At 41.6% G+C, this 19,455-nt stretch overlaps 1 protein-coding gene across 1 annotated transcript in view; it reads left to right on the top strand.

The window, feature by feature from the left end:
* The window catches only part of DGKB (diacylglycerol kinase beta), an 876,561-nt gene that overhangs the window by 286,380 nt on the left and 570,726 nt on the right, over nt 1–19,455 (top strand). Inside the window, exon 14 of the mRNA XM_030201293.1 lies at nt 13,998–14,071. Within this exon, the coding sequence (XP_030057153.1) occupies nt 13,998–14,071 (74 nt within the window). The remainder of the gene's footprint in view (nt 1–13,997; nt 14,072–19,455) is intronic.

Raw genomic sequence — 19,455 nt, 5'->3', positions numbered from 1 at the left:
TTTGGTATGCAGGTTTGTATTTGTGTGAAGTGTCTCCAACCAGAGTGTTACAATGGTGTTTATCAGTGCTTTTGTAAAATAGGCAAAAAACATGCACCTTTTAGGTCTTCTCACATAGGTGTCTTGTTATAAAATTGCCCCAGTTATTTAGTTGTTACCCAGAAGTATGTTAAAAATAATATATCTCTCCTTAAAAAGAGTAACCAAAGCAAGTTAAGTTTGGTGATTATAAAAGATGGTGCTGTTAAATTTCTGAAACTACAAAGTCTTAAAAAGAAATATTTTGTTCTTAGTGTTTCATTTTATTTATATTCACTTGTTAAAAATAGGCCAGAAAGAAAACATCCAGCCACAGAAAGGTATGCATGTGTCTTAGGGAAAGCAGAGACCTATGATCCTTAGTGAAGACTATTAATCATAGTTAAGCACATTCATCTTGCTTCTTTCTAGCTAACCAGAATAATGATCTGGATTATTATTTCTAATTAGAGGAAGTAATAGATCATGTATAACCTTAGGATGAGTCTCATTAATTAACCAAAGTCTTAAGGGACTTCAGATAGAGGTAGTTAAGCACTCCGTCTTTGTCATACTCAGCACCATTGGTTTGCACTTGGATGGCAAAGAAGCAACACATTTAATTTCAATTGGAATAAATAACTAAAATTGATTAAAAACATATGGGTAAGAAAATAATTCTGTAGAGTGTTAGTAGTGAGCAATTAAAAAATGTGCAAAAGTAAAAATAGTGGCTTTCTGTAGTTACAGGCCAGTTGTCTCCCCAAGCCACAAAAGAAACATCTGTTTTATACTACATCCATAAAGCTGTTCATGTCATGCCAACAAATTGATATGGAAACCGATATAGTCTGCAAATAATTGTGAAGAGAATCCAGAAACTGCATCTATCAACCCCCACAATATTAACAGAGCATTTGAATTACCATTTGAGCAATATGCATGTCCTGATCCAGCCTTGACTGCATGAGGTTTTCACACCCAGGTTTGATTTCTTTAGAAGTTTCAGTTTTTCATTCTTTTTCAGTCCTTCCAGAAGAAAGGTTTGGAAACAGTGCCTCAGTGCAAATGGGTAAAAAAATGATCCATTTGGGGAACAAAATCTTATTAGCGAGATTTCAATTAGGAAATCAAGAACAGAACGCTACCTAACAGAAAAACAATCCAGGAGTAAAGGAGGCAAGCAGTTACTAATTATAAACAATGTATACTTTTTAGTGAATACATCACAGTGGTGTTGATTTTTCACAACGCAACAATGATTTTGCTACTGAGAGAAAAACATGTGATTTATACTAAATTGAGCCCGCCGATTCTAAATATGAACGCCAAATTTGCCTGACACGTCTAGATTTTAAGTTATACATGCAAAGCCTATTCACTTATAATATTAATGCATTATATATTGGAAATGTTCCAATGGACATGCCCGGACCTGTCCCTACGCACTCAGACAGGTCTATTGGCTGATGTCAGCAGTAAGTATATAAGGCAAGATGGATAGACGCAAATGTGTTAACTATCCGGACAATTTCTGCTATATATGTGGCAAATACACTGATCAGCGCAAGAATCTGACAAAGCGAGTGCGCCTTGCTTACAAGTATTACTTTGACTGTCAAATTGGAGATTAGGATAAAAGCTGAGCACCTCATGTTTGTTGCACTGTGTGTTTCTCTGGGCTAACGCAGTGGTTGAATGGTAAAAGGAAAGGAATGGCTTTTGCAATGCCGATGGTTTGACTTGAGCAGAAAAATCACCATTCAGACTGTTATTTTTGCATGACTAAAATCGCCGGATATTCAAAGAGAAACAAGTCACAAATTGTGTATCCTGACTATGAGTCTGCTCTTAAACCAGTACCACACGATGTAGAGAATCCAGTTCCTGCCCCTCCCGCAGCAGGAACGGCAACTGAAACTGACGCTTCTGATCCTGATGAAGAAAATGATGTTGATTGGCATGATGTATTTCCTGATCCAGAACAACTGGAGAGTCAGCTGCACTTGCTGAGCCAATCAGATTTAGATGATCTGGTAAGAGATCTGTCATTATCTAAAGAAAAGTCAGAACTGCTAACTTCTAGACTTCGGGAATGGAATTTGCTACAACAAAGCACCACAACTTCACACTTTTGTCATCGACACACCAAGTTAGCTGCATACTATGCAATGGAAAGCGATGTCTGTTTCTGTACTGATGTAAATGTCTTATGATGGAGTTAGATGGTACACATGTTCCCGATGAACGGAGGCTATTCATAGACTCTAGCAAAACGAGTTTGAAAGCTGTCTTGTTGCACAATGGTAACGAAAAACCATCTGTTCCATTGGCTCATGGGGTTGGCATGAAAGAGACCCATGCTTCTATGGAGTTAATTTTGAAAATGATCAGATACTCTGAACATAAATGGAATATTTGTGCTGACCTGAAAATGGTAGCACGGCTGCTTGGTCTACAGTTAGGGTACACAAAGCATATGTGTTTCTTGTGCCTATGGAAGTCGTGATGACAAAAATCATTACAAAATGGAGTGGAGGAGTGGCCTAGTGGTTAGGGTGGTGGACTTTGGTCCTGGGGAACTGAGGAACTGAGTTCGATTCCCACTTTAGGCACAGGCAGCTCCTTGTGATTCTGGGCAAGTCACTTAACCCTCCATTGCCCCATGTAAGCTGCATTGAGCCTGCCATGAGTGGGAAAGCGCGGGGTACAAATGTAACAAAAAAAATGAGACAGTGGCCTCTCAGAGTCGAGCACACAGTTGGTCGGTACAATGTACAACACAATTCACTGGCCAATCCACTTCAAGTTTTTCTTCCACCACTTCACATTAAACTTGGTTTATTAAAAAAATTTGTAATTGCATTTGATCGTGATGGAAATGGTTTCCAGTATTTGAAGGAGATGTTTAGCACACTGAAAACTGAGGCTAAAATAAAGGCCAGAATTTTTATTGGCCCCGAAATTAACAATCTAATGCATAATGACACATTCAGAAAAAAACTCAACCCTCTGGAACTTGCAGCTTGGGATGCATTTGTGCTAGTAGTGCAGAACTTCCTTGGGAACAGACGAGCTGAAAACTATGCTGAACTAGTAGACAACATGCTTAAAGCATATGAACAACTTGGCTGCCGAATGTCACTGAAAATGCATTTCTTACTTTCCCATCTTGACTTTTTCCCACCCAATTTGGGACACATAAGTGACGAACATGGAGAGAGGTTCCATAAAGTCATTTCTACAATGGAGAACAGATATCAAGGCCGCTGGAATCCCAACATGATGGGGGACTAGTGCTGGTTTTTGCAACGGGAAAATATGACCGGTCACAAACACAAAAGCAGATGCCTGAAGTACTTTTAACAGTACTGGGCCTTGCTGAAGTAAGACTTTTAAACTGGAATACGAGACTTTTTTAAAAATGTTGTTATTCCGTTACATTTTCATATACTGTTTACTACGATGTAGATCAGGTAATTGTTGGAGTAAAACTTGTTCGGTAAAAAATTATTCAATGCTTTCCAAGAGCTTAATTCTTTTGGGCAAACTTATGCATAACAAAATTTCCTGAGGTGTTACAACAATTCTGACTTCAGATTTGGAATACGCACACTGAATTTAGTGTAGGACAAATGGTTTTTGCCCAGTAGCACACGAAAAAAAATTTTTTGTTGTGCTATAAGCTCACAGTGCAGGTGCTAACCTTTAACAGATTAGTCCCGTGGTCATGTTGCCTATGCCAATAACATTATAAATGCAACAAGGATTTAAATTAACACATATTAAGCCCCAATTTGCATAGGATCTTGAGGTCAGAACTGGGATGGCCAGGTCTGCTGAATGCAGAGCTTTTTGTAAAACATGTATAAAAATACTTGTGAATACACATGAATCAGCAAAGCCCTGAAATATAATTTTTTTTTTACATTTTAAAGTCTAAAAACAAGTACTGGGGGGCTGAACACTATTACTGTCTCAATCACTTATTCAACCCTGGGCAAAGCAGAACACTTTGCAGAAGATTGTGTGTGCCTCATGAGAAACGCAAAAGCCGACAAGGAAATTTTCAGAACTATACATTTACTGTACTCCCATTATAAAATATGAAAGACATAATTTTTTAACCACCTAAACGGTGCCCAAAACATAACCTCTTTAAAATTGTGCATTCTGGGCCTTCTCTACATGTGAATAGTAGTATTCTGAGATTGCCCTTTACACATCTATACAATCAACGTTTGTAAATGTTTCTATTTATAAATGGATATTCCACACAAGGATAAACTGACAATGTAAAATGGAGGTGATGTGAAATCCTTGATCAAAGGATACGGAACCCTTTAAAAGCTAAAAATTTAACCCCTCACTAAGGGGTACTAACCCCTTAAGGTTCATGGGAATTGGACATGATTCTAACTCGTTTAAATATTATCCAAATGTGATTTGCAGCACTTTATTGTGGAAAAGTATGTGACACAGTGAGATGTATTTTCAAAGCACTTAGACTTACAAAGGTACATAGAGGACCATTTTTGATATATGGTTTTAACTTGGACTTTGGGTGTTTTTTGCTAACCCCTAGATTCTATATAGCGTGGCTAGAGATCTGTGCCGAAATCGGTGCAGATTCTATAACAATGCATGTAATTTAACAAGCTCAACAAACTAATGAGCATGATAGCAGCATTTAACAAGCAATAATGAGCGCTGATTAGAATTTACGTGCCCAACTTGCTAAGCATATTATGTAACATAGTGCACTGAACTTCTTTTACAAGCAGGCAAAAAGGGGTGTGGTTATGGGCATTTCATGAGCGATCTGAAATTTGCATGCATAGTTATAGAATATGGTCCAGGGTGCATAAATCTACGTGCTGGGATTTATGCCAGTTTTTCGTTGGTGTAAATGGATGTGCGTAGTTTTAGGCGCTGCAATATCAACAAAGCTTATTCTATAATTGGCGCCTAAATCTAGGCACCAATTATAGAATATGTTTAGTCTGCACTGATTTCCTCACCAATTTTTTAGGCACCATATACAGAATTGTAACCATTTTCAAAACCGCAAAATGTCATTAAAAAAAAAAAATACCATTTCTAACAAGGTTTTGTGCTCTGTGTGTTTATCTTTTCAGGCCGTTTTTGAAAAAATAATTTACAAGTGAAAAATGTAGAAAATCAAGGCATTGGGATGTAGGAGGGGCTAGCATTTTCATCAGACTGGTCCACCAGATATCCCAGTAGAGCAATAGGCACCCTAGGGAGCACTGCTGTGGACTTCATGTAAATGCTTCCAGGTACACATCTCACCATTGCTCTCTTATCTTATCTGCTGAGCCCTCCAAAACCCACTACCACCAACTGTACACCGCTACAAGAGCCCTTATGGGTGAAGGGGGGACCTATATATGGGTACAGTGGGTTTCTGGTGAGTTTTGGAGGATTTGCAGTTTCCACCACAAGTGTAACAGGTAGAGAGATGTATGGGCCTGGGTCCACCTGTCTACAGTGCACTGCACCCACCACTATACTACTGCGGAGATCTTCATTCTGCTCTAATGGACCTGGCAATCTGAGGCTGTGATATAGGCTGGTGAGTACTATTTTTATTCACATTTTTGGGATGGGAGGTGGGAGGGCATCAGTGACCACTGAGGGAGTAAGGGGAGGTCATCCCTGATTCCCTGCAGTGGTCATCTGGTCATTTAGGGCACCTTTTTGTGCCTTATTTGTTCTGAAAAGAGTCTACACCAAAAAATTGAATCTTTTACCCAAGACGTTTTGGTTTTCTTCCATTATAATTGTAAAATGTCCAAGTGTTAGGCACACCCTAACCTCTCCTTCAAAACACTCCCGACACACCTCTTTCTGATTTGGAAGCACCACAGACGAAATGTATAGATAAACATCTGCAAAACAGGTTTCAAAAATATCGGTTTTGGACATTTTGAGAAGAAATCCATCCCAATGGTGCATTAGGACACATTTTGGATAGTTTTCTCTTTTGAAAATGAGCCCTGTGGAGGGCCATCTCCGGGGACGGCCCCGCAAAGTGGCGGCTCCGACCGTATTATCGAAAAAGATGGCCAGCCATCTTTCGTTTTGATAATACGGTCGGGGCTGGGCAAATCTCAACATTTGGGCCGGCCTTAGAGATCGCTGGCATTAGAGATGGCTGCCATTGGTTTTCACCGATAATGGAAACTCATGGCGGCCATCTCAAACCTGGCCAAATCCAAGGCACTTGGTCGTGGGAGGAGCCAGCATTTGTAGTGTATCGGTCCACCTCACATGCCAGGACACCAACCGGGCACCCTAGGGGGCACTGCAGTGGACTTCTCAAATTGATCCCAGGTGCATAGAGCTCCCTTACCTTGGGTGCTGAGCCCCCCAAAACCCACTCCACACAACTGTACACCACTACCATAGCCCTTAGGGATGAAGGGGGCACTTACATGTGGGTACAGTGGTGGGTTTTGGAGGGCTCCCATTTACCACCACAAGTGTAACAGGTAGGGGGGCCTGGGTCTGCCTGCCTGAAGTGCACTGCACCCACTAAAAACTGCTCCAGGGATCTGCATACTGCTGTCATGGAGCTGGGTATGGCAAAAGTTTGGTTTTTTTTTGGGTGGGAGAGGGTTGGTGACCACTGGGGGAGTAAGGGGAGGTCATCCCCCATTCCCTCTGGTGGTCATCTGGTCAGTTGGGGCACCTTTTTGAGGCTTGGATGTGAACAAAAAGGGACCAAGTGAAGTCGGCCAAATGCTCATCAGGTCTGGCTTTCTTTTTTCCATTATCGGCCGCAGCCGGCCATCTCTTAACCACGCCCCTGTTCCGCCTTCGGTACACTGCTGACATGCCCCCTTGAACTTTCGCCGGAAAGCAGTTGAAGCTAGCCAAAATCGGCTTTCGATTATACCGATTTGGCCAGGTTTAGGAGATGGCCGGTCATCTCCCGATTTGTGTCGGAAGATGGCCAGCCTTCTCGTTCAAAAATAAGCAGGATAGTAACCTATGTAGCTTTGTAAGTCTAAGTGCTTTGAAAATGAGCCCCATTGTAAGCATTCAAGCCAGTATATTTTAGGTGTTGCAAAACTGGAAAAAAAGAAGTTTTGTAAATTGTTATGCAAAATTTAGGGGACCTGTTACTAAAGCTTAGCGTGTGCTAAATGCTAAGAAGTCTATTTTATACCTATGGGTTTCTTAGCAGTTACCACGTGCTAATGGAACAACACGGGCATTCGGCATTCACTCAGTCACCCCCTTCTATCCAAACACCACACCAGAAGCCAATTTCTTTAACAAATGTGGATTTATTTAGGCTGCAGCCAGGTCCGCAAAAATTTATTTACTGTAAACCTTCACATAAACAATCATTGGTAAACATCATTGATAAACATCTCCCTCCGAGTACACAGCCCTTCTTGCTTATATTACTACAGGCTGTGCCGTCCAAGCACCCTGTTCCTCCTCAGTGCTGTCTGCTATAGCACGCTGTCCAATCAAATGCATCCCTGCTTGCTGCAATCCAAATGGCGCTGTGTTTCCCTTCACAGCCCTTCTTCACCCCTCCTCCCTACCCGCCCCTTTTCCCATCACCCTTCAATCTCTTATTCTCCCTATCCACTCCCACTCATCCCTCCCTCCCCTCTCCACCCCAGATTCTTCCTGAGCCTTCAGCCCGGTTGTAATCGGCTCCCCTTTAAGGGTGAGCCTTTCCATTTACCATGCACTAAGCTTTAATAAAAGGGCCCCTTAGAATGTAACACTAGTAAAAAGCTGCTTTGCATAATGCAAGTTATTACCAATTTTGCATTGTACCTTGGAAAAGTTAAATTGCATATCAGTATATAGGGCATGTAAAGGTTTGCAAACAAAATAGCGAACAGTATTTTGTGTGGGTTTTTTTATCTTAATTTTACATTTTTTTTTCATTTTAACATCTGTGAAGCATAACACAGCTCAGTATATGAACCCTCAAATGATACAGCTATACCTGGTGGATAAAAAGCTTCAGTAATTTGGCTTATTTTGAAAGAACAGTTTTTGGATGGGAACATACTTGAAAATTGTAGGTCGGTCTCCAGCCTACCATTTCTGAGCAAGTTTATTGAAGGCATAGTGCGTTATCATCTTGATCTGTTTTCCAAAACTGATGCTATTGATCCTTGTCAGATTACGATTTATTACTGAAACCACTTTATTAGGCCCTTCTAAGATCTCAGGTATGAGCTGGTTAATAGAACTCATTCATATTGATGACAGAAAAGGTGAAGTAGCTCTATACAAGACCCTTTTACTAAGGTGCGGTAAATTTTGGGTTTAGTACGTTCTAACATGGGACTTTCCCATGCACCAAGCTCAGATTTAAAGTACCACTTTTAGGGCTTTAATTTTTTTTTTTAATTTTCAGGTTGTGCGCTAATGTTGCTGTTAGCATGAGAGACTTGCCAAAAATTAATGTGGATCATTTATCACCTATTTAGCAGATGCTAAATGCTCCTGTGTTAAGTCTGCGTTATGCAGTTAGTGTGTACTAATCAGATGACTGGCACCTGGTATCGATGTTTTAAAAAATAGTTAACACTCACTTAGTATGTGAAAATAGACAAGGTAATGCATTAATACATTTTGTGGTAACCTGTTTTCCCACGCTAATGCCACATTAAGGACTTAACACCTTTTAGTTAAAGGGCCCCTATGTCAGGGCACCTCCTTCTGGCCATGGAGTCTGAGGCCAGACTCCTTCACACTTCCACTTTATTTAAGTACATAAGTATTGCCATACTGGGACAGACCAAAGGTCCATCAAGCCCAGCATCCTGTTTCCAACAGTGGCCAATCAAGGTCACAAATACCTGGCAAGATCCCCAAAAAGTATAAAACATTTTATGCTGCTTATCCCAGAAATAAGCAGTAGTGTTTTCCCAAGTCCATTTTAGTAATGGTATGGACTTTTCCTTTAGGAAACCGTCCAAACCTTTTTTTTTAAACCCCACTAAGCTTTACTGCTTTCTGTGGCAATGAATTCCAGGGTTTAATTATATGTTGAGTGAAGAAAACTTTTCTCTGATTCGTTTTAAATTTACTACTTTCTAGCGTCATCGAATGCCCCCTAGTCCTAATATATTTGAAAAGAGTAAACAGATGCTTCACGTCTACCCTTTCCACTCCACTCATTATTTTATAGACCTCTATCATATCTCCCCTCGGCCGTCTTTTGTCCAAGCTGAAGAACCCTAGCCACTTTAGCCTTTCCTCATAGGGAAGTCGTCCCATTCCCTTTATCATTTTTCTAATTCCACTATATCTTTTATAAGATGCAGCAACCAGAATCAAACACAATATTCGAGGTACAATCGCACCATGGAGCGATACAAAGGCATTATAGCATCCTCATTTTTGTTTTCCATTCCTTTCCTAATAATATCTAATATTCTATTTGCTTTCTTAGTCGCCGCAGCACACTGAGCAGAAGGTTTCAACGTATCATCAATGATGACACCTAGATCCCTTTCTTGGTTGGTGACTCCTAACATGGAACCTTGCATAACGTAGCTATAAGTCGGGTTCCTCTTTCCCACATGCATCACTTTGCATTTGCTCACATTAAACATCGTCTGCCATTTAGACGCCCAGTCTCCCAGTCTCGTAAGGTCCTCTTGTAATTTTTCACAATCCTCTTGCAATTTAACAACTTTGAATAACTTGGTGTTGTCAGCAAATTTAATTACCTCCCTAGTTATTCCTATCTCTAGGTCATTTATAGATATGTTAAACAGCAGCGGTCCCAACACAGACCCATGGGGAGCCCCACTAACTACCCTTCCTCATTGGGAATACTGACCATTTAACCCTACTCTCTATTTTCTATCTTTTAAGAAGTTTTAATCCACAATAGGACACTATCTCCTATCCCATGACTCTCCAATTTTCTCTGGAGTCTTTCATGAGCTACTTTGTCAAACCCCTTTTGAAAATCCAGGTACACAATATCAACTGGCTCACCTTTATCCACGTTTGTTCACCCCTTCAAAGAAATGTAATAGATTGGTGAGGCAAGATTTCCCTTCATTAAATACATGTTGGCTTTGTCTCATTAATCCATGCTTTTGAATGTAATTTTTTTTTCTATAATAGTCTCTACCATTTTGCCTGGCACCGACGTCAGACTCACCGGTCTATAATTTCCCGAATCTCCTCTGGAACCTTTTTAAAAATCGGCGTTACATTGGCCACCCTCCAATCTTCCGGTACCACACTCGTTTTTAAAGATAAATTACATATTATTAACAATAGTTCCACAAGTTCATTTTTCAATTCTGTTAGTACTATGGGATGGATACCATCTGGTCCAGGAGATTTGCTACTCTTCATTTGTCAAATTGCCCCATAAACTTAAAATAGCAAAAATATGATACTTCTCTTCACACAGGAATCTTCCTTGATAATATATTTGTGTATAGCCTGTAATCCTAAATAAGCCCTGCTTCCTTCTAAGTCACAGTAGCCTTTTATATACAACTAACCCAGATGCCCATCCTTTGCCAATGCATAATCCAGTCTAGCTTTTATTTCCCTACCTCTTACAGTGCCAGATTCTTCATATTCCCTTTGAAACTGTTACTTGCATAGAGATTATAACATAGGCAGTTCTTTTATTTCCCAGGTACACCCCAATCCCTGTACATGGCTGGTTACTTACAGCTTTTTTCTGAAACCCAGCTTCTCAGAAACTCAGACCCCGATGCTCATAAGCAAATGCGGATGCTAGAGGCCATTAGCACCGGATTACACCTGCATTTTCTCCTGCTGAATGCCTGGAGCTAATGAAAGTGTCAAACAATGAGCTCGTCAGCTCTAGGTGCATAGAGCATGCAAAAAAGGGCCTCCTGCATTCCTTCCCAGTGTTCAGCGGGCAGTTCACCAATCAAGGGTGCTCCTCCCGCTGCAAACACAATTCCACCTCAGAGCTGGCGTTAGGGTTATGCCGAGCAGGACAGGAGCAGGGAGACTGGTGCTGCTGGTTGTCCCTAGCCCTGGTGGTCTGGTGGACCCCAAACCCCCTCAACCTCCCAAAGATATAAGGGTCTGGTTGTAAAGTGGACCCCAGATCCCTCACCCCTCAAACACTTAAGGGCCTGGTGGTCTGGTGGACCCCAGACCCCTTCCTCACACCTTACATGTTTTGGGGGGAAGGGGGTCTGGAATCCACCAGACCACCAAGGCCTTTAGCATTTGGAGGGGGGGTGTGATAGGTCATGGCTTTTCTATGTTTTGTTTGGGCTTGTGCTTAAGAGCTTGATGCACATCTCTGGATCACATGCCCAAGTACAATTCTTCCGCAGAACTCGAAACAGCTCCCTAATGCTCAGTGCTGACAGCTTTAGGGAGCTGTGTTGCAGCGCAGCTGTGGTGGTATTTTTCTGGTGCTGTTCTGAACAGTGCTGGAGTTTTTGAGCATCTGCCCCTCAGAATTCTTCTCAATCACTTAAAGTGTTTCTTAAGAGACCCTAGCCTTCACACCAGACCACACACACTAGAGGAACAAGCTCTCAGAGCAGTTTAGGTGAGTCTTGCCTCCTCTTGAAGAAGCCAATTAACATGCAAGACTTTACTTGAGTTGTTCTGCTTGTTGTAGTGACTGCAGAAGCAAGGTTGATAAATCCAGCTTGTACAGTTTCCACAGAGCCAATACACTCTCCCTACACTCTGCCGATCCCAAAACCTTAAGAGACATTAAGGAGCACCTCTCCTACACTAATGTCTCTACCCAAGACCCGTGAGTGTGGGACCTTTTCATGCCTGTCTCCTAAATTACTATGCATCTTGGGTATCCCCCCTCCTGCAGCACTAAAGTGGAAAATTATGGTCCTGGGAACTCCTCTTTCCTGGTCCCAGAAAATGCAACTTTCTTTTCTTCCGTCTCTTTCTCTCTCTCTCTCTCTCTAGATCCAGGGAATTCTGCCTCTCATCCTTCACCATCTCGCCTCTCACCCAAAGAAGTAGAGAAAAAAACCCTTTCTTTAAACCCAGCTCTTAGCAGGTAGGAAGAGTCAGTTAATTAGTATAGCTGATAGTACTTGATCTCCTGGAAGTGGACTCTCCTAGTTAAACAGCTAATCTCCTGCTTCATCTGCACACATCCTCCAGGCTCATCCTCCAGCCTGGTGCCTGGTGCATGCCCCATTGCCTCTTGGGATTTGTGGTTCACAACTTCTTAAAGAAAAAGCTTTTTTATTCTAATTCAGTTCATTACAGTGGGCATAACGGGGTATTATTCCACTCATTCCCATCTCCTACTCCATACATTCAAGCTCTTTATCAATTATATAGAAAAGGTAGGAATGAAGGAAGAACTCAGAGACTTTAATCTACTGGATGTGGAGAACAGTATCCTATCTGTAAAACTGAATACCTTACAAGGGTCTTTGATCAGACAAAGGATGCATAACCCACCAGGGATGGGGCGATGCTGGATCACATACTCTCAAATGGAGAAAGCCTGTGTCAAGTCTGCTTGGGTGCCCACTTGGGCAGAAATGATCATTAAACAGTATGGTGCAATGCACTAAGCTCCAAGGCTCTCGATTTCGAACATGCTGTGTTCAATAAAATGGGGAAGTACCTGAAGGAGGAGCTGGCAGGGTGGGATAAGAGAAGTGGAAAGAAAGTATGTATATGTGTGGGTGGGGGGGGGGGGTGGGGAAGAGGGTTGAGAGAAAGCGTGAGATGCCGTACAGAGGGCAGGGGAGGAGTTCGAAGGAAAGGGGGAGATGCCAGACCCAGAAGTAGAGTGGAGGGAGAGATACTGGGCATGTTAGTGGAGGGTGTCCTTTGGTCGGATTTGTCACTGCAATTTTGTGCTTCCATCCTTCAGTCTCTTGCTTATTTCTCTGCTAACAGAAGCACGTCATGGGATATAACCAACTGTGGTAGCTCTTCATTCTTTCTACTAAACCCAAGGGATCAGGGGGAAAATTTAAATTAAAAATGTATACATAATGGGGACAATTCTATGAAAGCGGCAAAAGTTAAGCACCAAGATGCAGCTCGCTAAGTGCTAAATCTATAATGGCATCTGGGTGTCCAGATCCTGTTGAAGAATACTAGTGTAAGTAATCATGCATGTGCCAACATTTTGGTGTACCCATTTATGCCATGTCAGTAGCTGGCATAAATGCGTATACCTAAACGTGGCATCTTACAGAATACTTATTTATGTGTTAAGTTATGCTTGTAAATGTGGGACCTGCCCATGCCCCCATCTATATGCTTCTTCTACTACTTATTTCTATAGCGCCACTAGATGTATACAGCACTGTATACATTATATTTAGGTACTTTCTCTGTCTCTAGTGGACTCACAATCTAAGGTGGGTTTTTTTGTACCTGGGGCAATGGAAGGTTGGGGGGGTCTTTTACTAAGGCGTGTTCATGTTTTTAGCACGCGCTAAAAACGTTAGAGACACCAATGCATTCCTATGGGCATCTCTAACGTTTAGTGCATGCCCAATTTTAGCGCGTGCTAATAACGTGAGTGTGCCTTAGTAAAAGAACCCCTAAATGACTTGCTCAGGGTCATAAGGAGCTGCAGTGGGAATTGAACCGAGTTCCTCAGGATCATAGCTTACTGCACTAATCATTAAGCTATTCCTCCTGCTACTCTTTGATTTATATGAGTTGTGTGCCTATGTTAGAGAATAGTGCTGGGGAACGTGGTTCACATGTAACGTGTATAAATATAATGGTAACACACAAGTACTAGTATTCTATACTTGAAGTGCACAATTGGTGATTAATGTTAGGTGATCTGTTTTAGAATGAGAAGCAGTTTGCTTCTATTAATCTTCCTATAGATACTAAGAATCCATAATGTGTTATATTTCCCCACCATGAAATATTTGCTGCCAAATTGAATGCCTTATAAACATAAGAGATACAGTGATTAACTCAATGCCAATCTTTTTTCATAGATCACTCCAGTTGCAGGCACACACCCACTGTTGGTGTTTGTAAACCCTAAAAGTGGTGGGAAACAAGGAGAAAGGTATGTTTGGTTTTATACATTTCTTTTATTGACTTATGCCAGTTCATTCAGTATAATATAAAGTCCATTAAAACACAGATTTTACAGAATAGTCATACAGTAGACTTTTTAAATGTTTGGCATAGACTATAGCACAGTTTTTCATTATATTACTGTTTTGTAGTGGGCTCATTTTTGAAAGAGAAGGACGTCCATCTTTCAACTTAAAATCGTAAGATGAACGTCCTCCCAGGGACGTCCAAATCGGTATAATCGAAACCCAATTTAGAACGTTTCCAACTGCACTCCGTCGCAAGGATGGCCAGAGCTCAAGGGGGGCATGTTGGAGGCGTGGCGAACACTTGGACATCCTTGACCCATAATTGAAAAATACAAGGACGTCCCTGATGAACACTTGGACGTTTTCACCCAGACGTGTTTTTATTACGACTAAGGCACAAAAACATGCCCGAAGTGACCAGATGACCACCGGAGAGAATTGGGAATGACCTCCCACCCTCAAAAACATTTTATAAAATATGTTGTGCCAGCCTTAGATGTCATACTCAGATCCATGACAGCGCATGCAGGTCCCGGGAGCAGTTTTAGTGGGTACTGCAGTGCACTTCAGACAGGCGAACCCACCCATGCCCATACCCCCCCCCCCCCCTTACCTGTTACAGTTGTGGAGGAAACAGCGAGCCCTCCAAAACCCATCAGAAACTCACTGTACCCACATCTAGGTGCCCCCCTTCACCCGTAAGGGCACTGGTAGTGGTGTACAGTTGTGGGTAGAGGATTTTGGGGGGCTCAGCACACAGGGTAAGGGAGCTATGTATCTGGAAGCAATTTATGAAGTTCACTGCAGTGCCCCCTAGGGTGCCCGGTTGGTGTCCTGGCATCTCAGGGGGACCAGTGCACTAGAAATGCTGGCTCCTACTACGCCCAAATGGCTTGCATTAGGACGTTTTTGACATGGACGTCTTTGGTTTTGAAAATCGCTGAAAGTCAGAAACTTCCATGTCTAGGGATGTCCAAATTTAAGGATTTGGACATCCCTGATGGTATTTTCGAAATGAAAGATGGACGTCCATCTTGTTTTGAAAATACGGATTTCCCCACCCCTGGATTTCGCGTTTTGCAAGGATATCCAAATCGCAACTTGGACTTCCTTTCGAAAATACCCCTCTAGGTATAATGCTGATAAATTACTCATTGTATCTTAGCAGTGGAAACTTATATACCATAGTGGAAATTTTATACAGGACTTGAGTATGTAGAATGGGGTTTTATGCATTCAAGTAGACTCTTATCAGTTTTCCTGGGACTATATGCATGTAAAAAGTAGGCACACAGAAACGTGCCCCTGGATCCTATATGGGTTACTTAAAGTTGGGCACTGGGATTTAGGTGCAGATCCGAGATCTATGGCAACTTAACAAGGTAAATGGCACCAATTGGTCGCTTAATTGGTGCTTAATTGATGATGCGTGTTATTCTAAAATGTGGCACCTAACTTTTCCTGTGCACAACCCAAAAGTGGATGTGCCCATGGGAGGGTCATATGTGGGTCATGGGCATTCCCAAAAGTTAGGTGCCAAGTTATAGAATAGTGCCAATCCATGCCAAACTTTGGGTACTGGTCTTACATCTGTTCCTATCAGGCGTAAATTTGGTGCACAAAGTTAGGCATGATCTGTGCACTATATTGGCATTCTATAAATTTTGCCTTACCAATCTATTACATTTCTTTGAAGGGGTGAACAAACACGTGATTAAAGGTGAGCCGGTTGATATTGTGTATCTGGATTTCAAAAGGCGTTTGACAAAATGCCTCATGAAAGGCTCCAGAAGAAATTGGAGAGTCAGGAGGTAGTGTCCTATTGTGGATCAAAAACTGGTTAAAGGATAGAAAACAGAGAGTAGGGTTAAATGGTCAGTATTCTCAATGGGGAGGGGTAGATAGTGGGGTTCCCCAGGGGTCTGTGCTGGGACTGCTGCTTTTTAACATATTTATAAATGATCTAGAGATGGGAGTAACTAGTGAGGTAATTAAATTTGCTGACGACACAAAGTTATTCAAAGCTGTTAAATCGCGAGAGGATTGTGAAAAATTACAAGAGGACCTTACGAGACTGGGAGACTGGGTGTCTAAATGGCAGGTGACGTTTAATGTGAGCAAGTGCAAAGTGATGCATGTGGGAAAGAGGAACCTGAACTCTAGCTACATAATTCAAGGTTCCACTTTAGGAGTCACCCACCAAGAAAGGAATCTTGGTGTCGTTGTTGTTGATACGTTGAAACCCTCTGCTCAGTGTGCTGCGGTGGCTAAGAAAGCAAATAGAATGTTAGGTATTATTAGGAAAGGAATGGAAAACAAAAGTGAGGATGTTATAATGCCTTTGTATCAATCCATGGTGCGACCACACTTCGAATATCGTGTTCAATTCTGGTCACCGCATCTCACAAAAGATATAGTGGAATTAGAAAAGGTACAGAGAAGGGTGACAAAAATGATAAAGGGGATGGGAGGAAAGGCTGAAGCATCTAGGGCTCTTCAGCTTGGAGAAAAGATAGCCGAGGGGAGATATCATAGCAGTCTATAAAATAATGAGTGGAGTGGAACGGGTAGATGTGAATCATTTGTTTACTCTTTCCAAAAATGCTAGGACTAGGGGGCATGTGAGGAAGCTACAAAGTAGTAAATTTAATACGAATCTGAGAAAATGTTTCTTCAGTCAACGTGTAATTAAACTCTGGAATTCGCTGCCAGAGAATGTGTTAAAGCAGTTAGCTTAGCGGGGTTTTAAAAAGGTCTGGATGGCTTTCTAAAGGAAAAGTCCATAGACCATTTTAAATTGACTTGGGGAGAATCCACTGCTTATTTCTGGGATAAGCAGCATAAAATGTATCAAACATTTTTGGGATCTTGCCAGGTATTTGTGACCTGGATTGGCCACTGTGGGAAACAGGATTCCCATTGTGGCAATACGTTTGTACTTATCATATTGGGTGCCACAGGGCTGATTAAATGCAACTTCCAAACACACCTTAAAAGGTTGCCTATACATATTACATCTTATGAACTCCAGAAGAAAGCTCTGTAGACTAATGCACATTTGGTGAGCATTGTTAGTAAATCTGAGAGGTCGAGACCATACAGTGTGCCACATACACTAGCTTAAGAGTTAGGTTCATTACTGCCATGGAAAGCTCTGAACTAGCCCATTTGTAGACATTGCCCAATGGATGAACTGACACTTAAGAACGTTCATCTTCTTAAGGGGCCTCAGTATAGTTAGGAGCTATCTAAGGTGCATTCTAAATGCAAAAGATAGACCCCATCACCTGTTTTTAGTATACTCTTTTATACAGAACATATTGAAAGTCATGGACAATGAACATAAATTGCATTCCATGGAGGTGCATAACCTATCAGTCTATCAGACTCTTCCAAAAGAAACATGTTGGAAGCCATCTAGAACACTTTTAGAGTCCTTTTCTACACCAAGGACATCTTATTTGCCATGACCAGCTTCCTGCACCATACAACGATTGTGTACATTCAGGTCTGCAACAGGTTGATTCAAAGCTTGATTTTAGACTCATCAACAGTGGAACGGGGAGGACAATGAAGATAAGGCATAAATTAGTTGTTTTTTCATCTTAGACTCATTGCAGATCACAGGAAGCCAACTGGGTCTGACAGTTTGGTAGCAGCCATACTACATCTGGAATTTATGTTTTGTTATTCAAATAGGGGAAAGGGGATAATTTTAAAATCCATATGAGGAAAAACTTCTATAAAATTGCTTGCCTAAGGATTTCTCACATGTAAAGCATGTTTTCTTCATGAGAAATGGGTATTATAAAATTGTATGAGGTTGTACTATATATGAGTAAAATGTAGGTGAACCAAAAGATAGCACTTATTTTATGAATAGGTGTTCTCAGGGTGTGTAACTTGTGCAGAGTTGGGAAGGAGTTGCAATGTGCATATGTACACGCACACAACAGCTACAGAATGTCAGAGCAGTTGTAAATTTGTGCAAGATCATTTTGTGCACTGTTGAAAATAGTTCTGTGGTCCTATTTATAAAGGCACTTAGACATCTTTGTTGCAGTTATAAAATATGAAGCTTGTTTTCAAAGCACAAAGACTTACAAAGTTATGTGGAGGGGCATTTTCGATATAACGTATAAATGGCGCCAGAGATATTTATCACAAAATGAATAAAGAGAAAGGGCTATAATCGGACAAATAAATACTCGTTTTCAGAGACTCAAAAATATTTCAAATATACGTCTTGTTATTTATTTATGGCATTTGTATTCTGAATTATCCCAAACAAGTTCAAGTTCAATGTGGCTTACATCAAACTTTTAAAGCAAATTACAATAAGAGAACTATAACGAAAATACAAAAGAATAATAGGTAAAAACATCCAAGCAGTATGATGACTCATTTTGAAATAATAAATCAACTAAAAGAATAACAATCATCAACAGTGGCGAGGAATTCACTGAATAAGAAGTGGTCAGTAATATCTAGTAGGTCCTTGAAGAGCCTCAAAAACTTCTCCGCTGTAATATACTAAGTAAATAGTACAACTGAAAACATCAGCGAGATGTTCCCGCTACATGCTACACATGTATGTATAGCTCTGCACATGGTAGAACGTCCCAAACTGTGTAAAGATGCCCCTCCATAGGGAGTCCAGTTATTCTGCAGAGGAGAATCAGCACCTGGTCCTCCTGTGCCAAAGGCACAAGAGGCTTCTGTTTAAATACCACCATCATCTGCCCCCTAGAAATATCTCCCCGAGACACCCTGACATGGCAAGTGTCCAGCATTGCCCCCCTCCCCCCCCCCCCCCCCCCCCAGGAGCACAGCACCATTCATGTACTGTACATTGTTTGCAATACCTGTTATTTACTGTTTCATCAGTGCAATGTGTTGCAGTATTTCTCCATTCAGCAGTAATCATGTTTCTAAATGTGCCAATAGAGAAATAAGGAATTAAGGGGATAAAAACCCATTGTTGAAATCTGAATGTATGCCACATCCAATGTTCATAAATTATGCCCCCCCCCCCCCCCCCCACAACCATGCTAAGCTATAATGAGGGACTGCACAGACCTGGTGGGAACATTGGCAGCAGCTCCCAAAAGTACAGTCAGATGGCCGTATGCACACCATCTTTACCCCTCTGCCCATCCCCACATCCCTGCACATGCTGCACAGAAAGGCCTACATGTCACCCCCTGTCCCCATGGCCACCTCAGCTCATATACCACATTTGCCCGTGTAATGCTTACCCTCCCACCAGGGCCCCACACCCCCATTTGCCATCTGTCACAACCTTTGTGATGAGCATTGCACAACTGGAATGAAAACATAATAA

The sequence above is a fragment of the Microcaecilia unicolor genome, chromosome 1 (assembly GCF_901765095.1).
Source record: "Microcaecilia unicolor chromosome 1, aMicUni1.1, whole genome shotgun sequence".
Taxonomy (NCBI): domain Eukaryota; kingdom Metazoa; phylum Chordata; class Amphibia; order Gymnophiona; family Siphonopidae; genus Microcaecilia; species Microcaecilia unicolor.
Note: the sequence above shows the minus strand (reverse complement) of the source record. Positions and strands in the feature narration are given on the sequence as shown.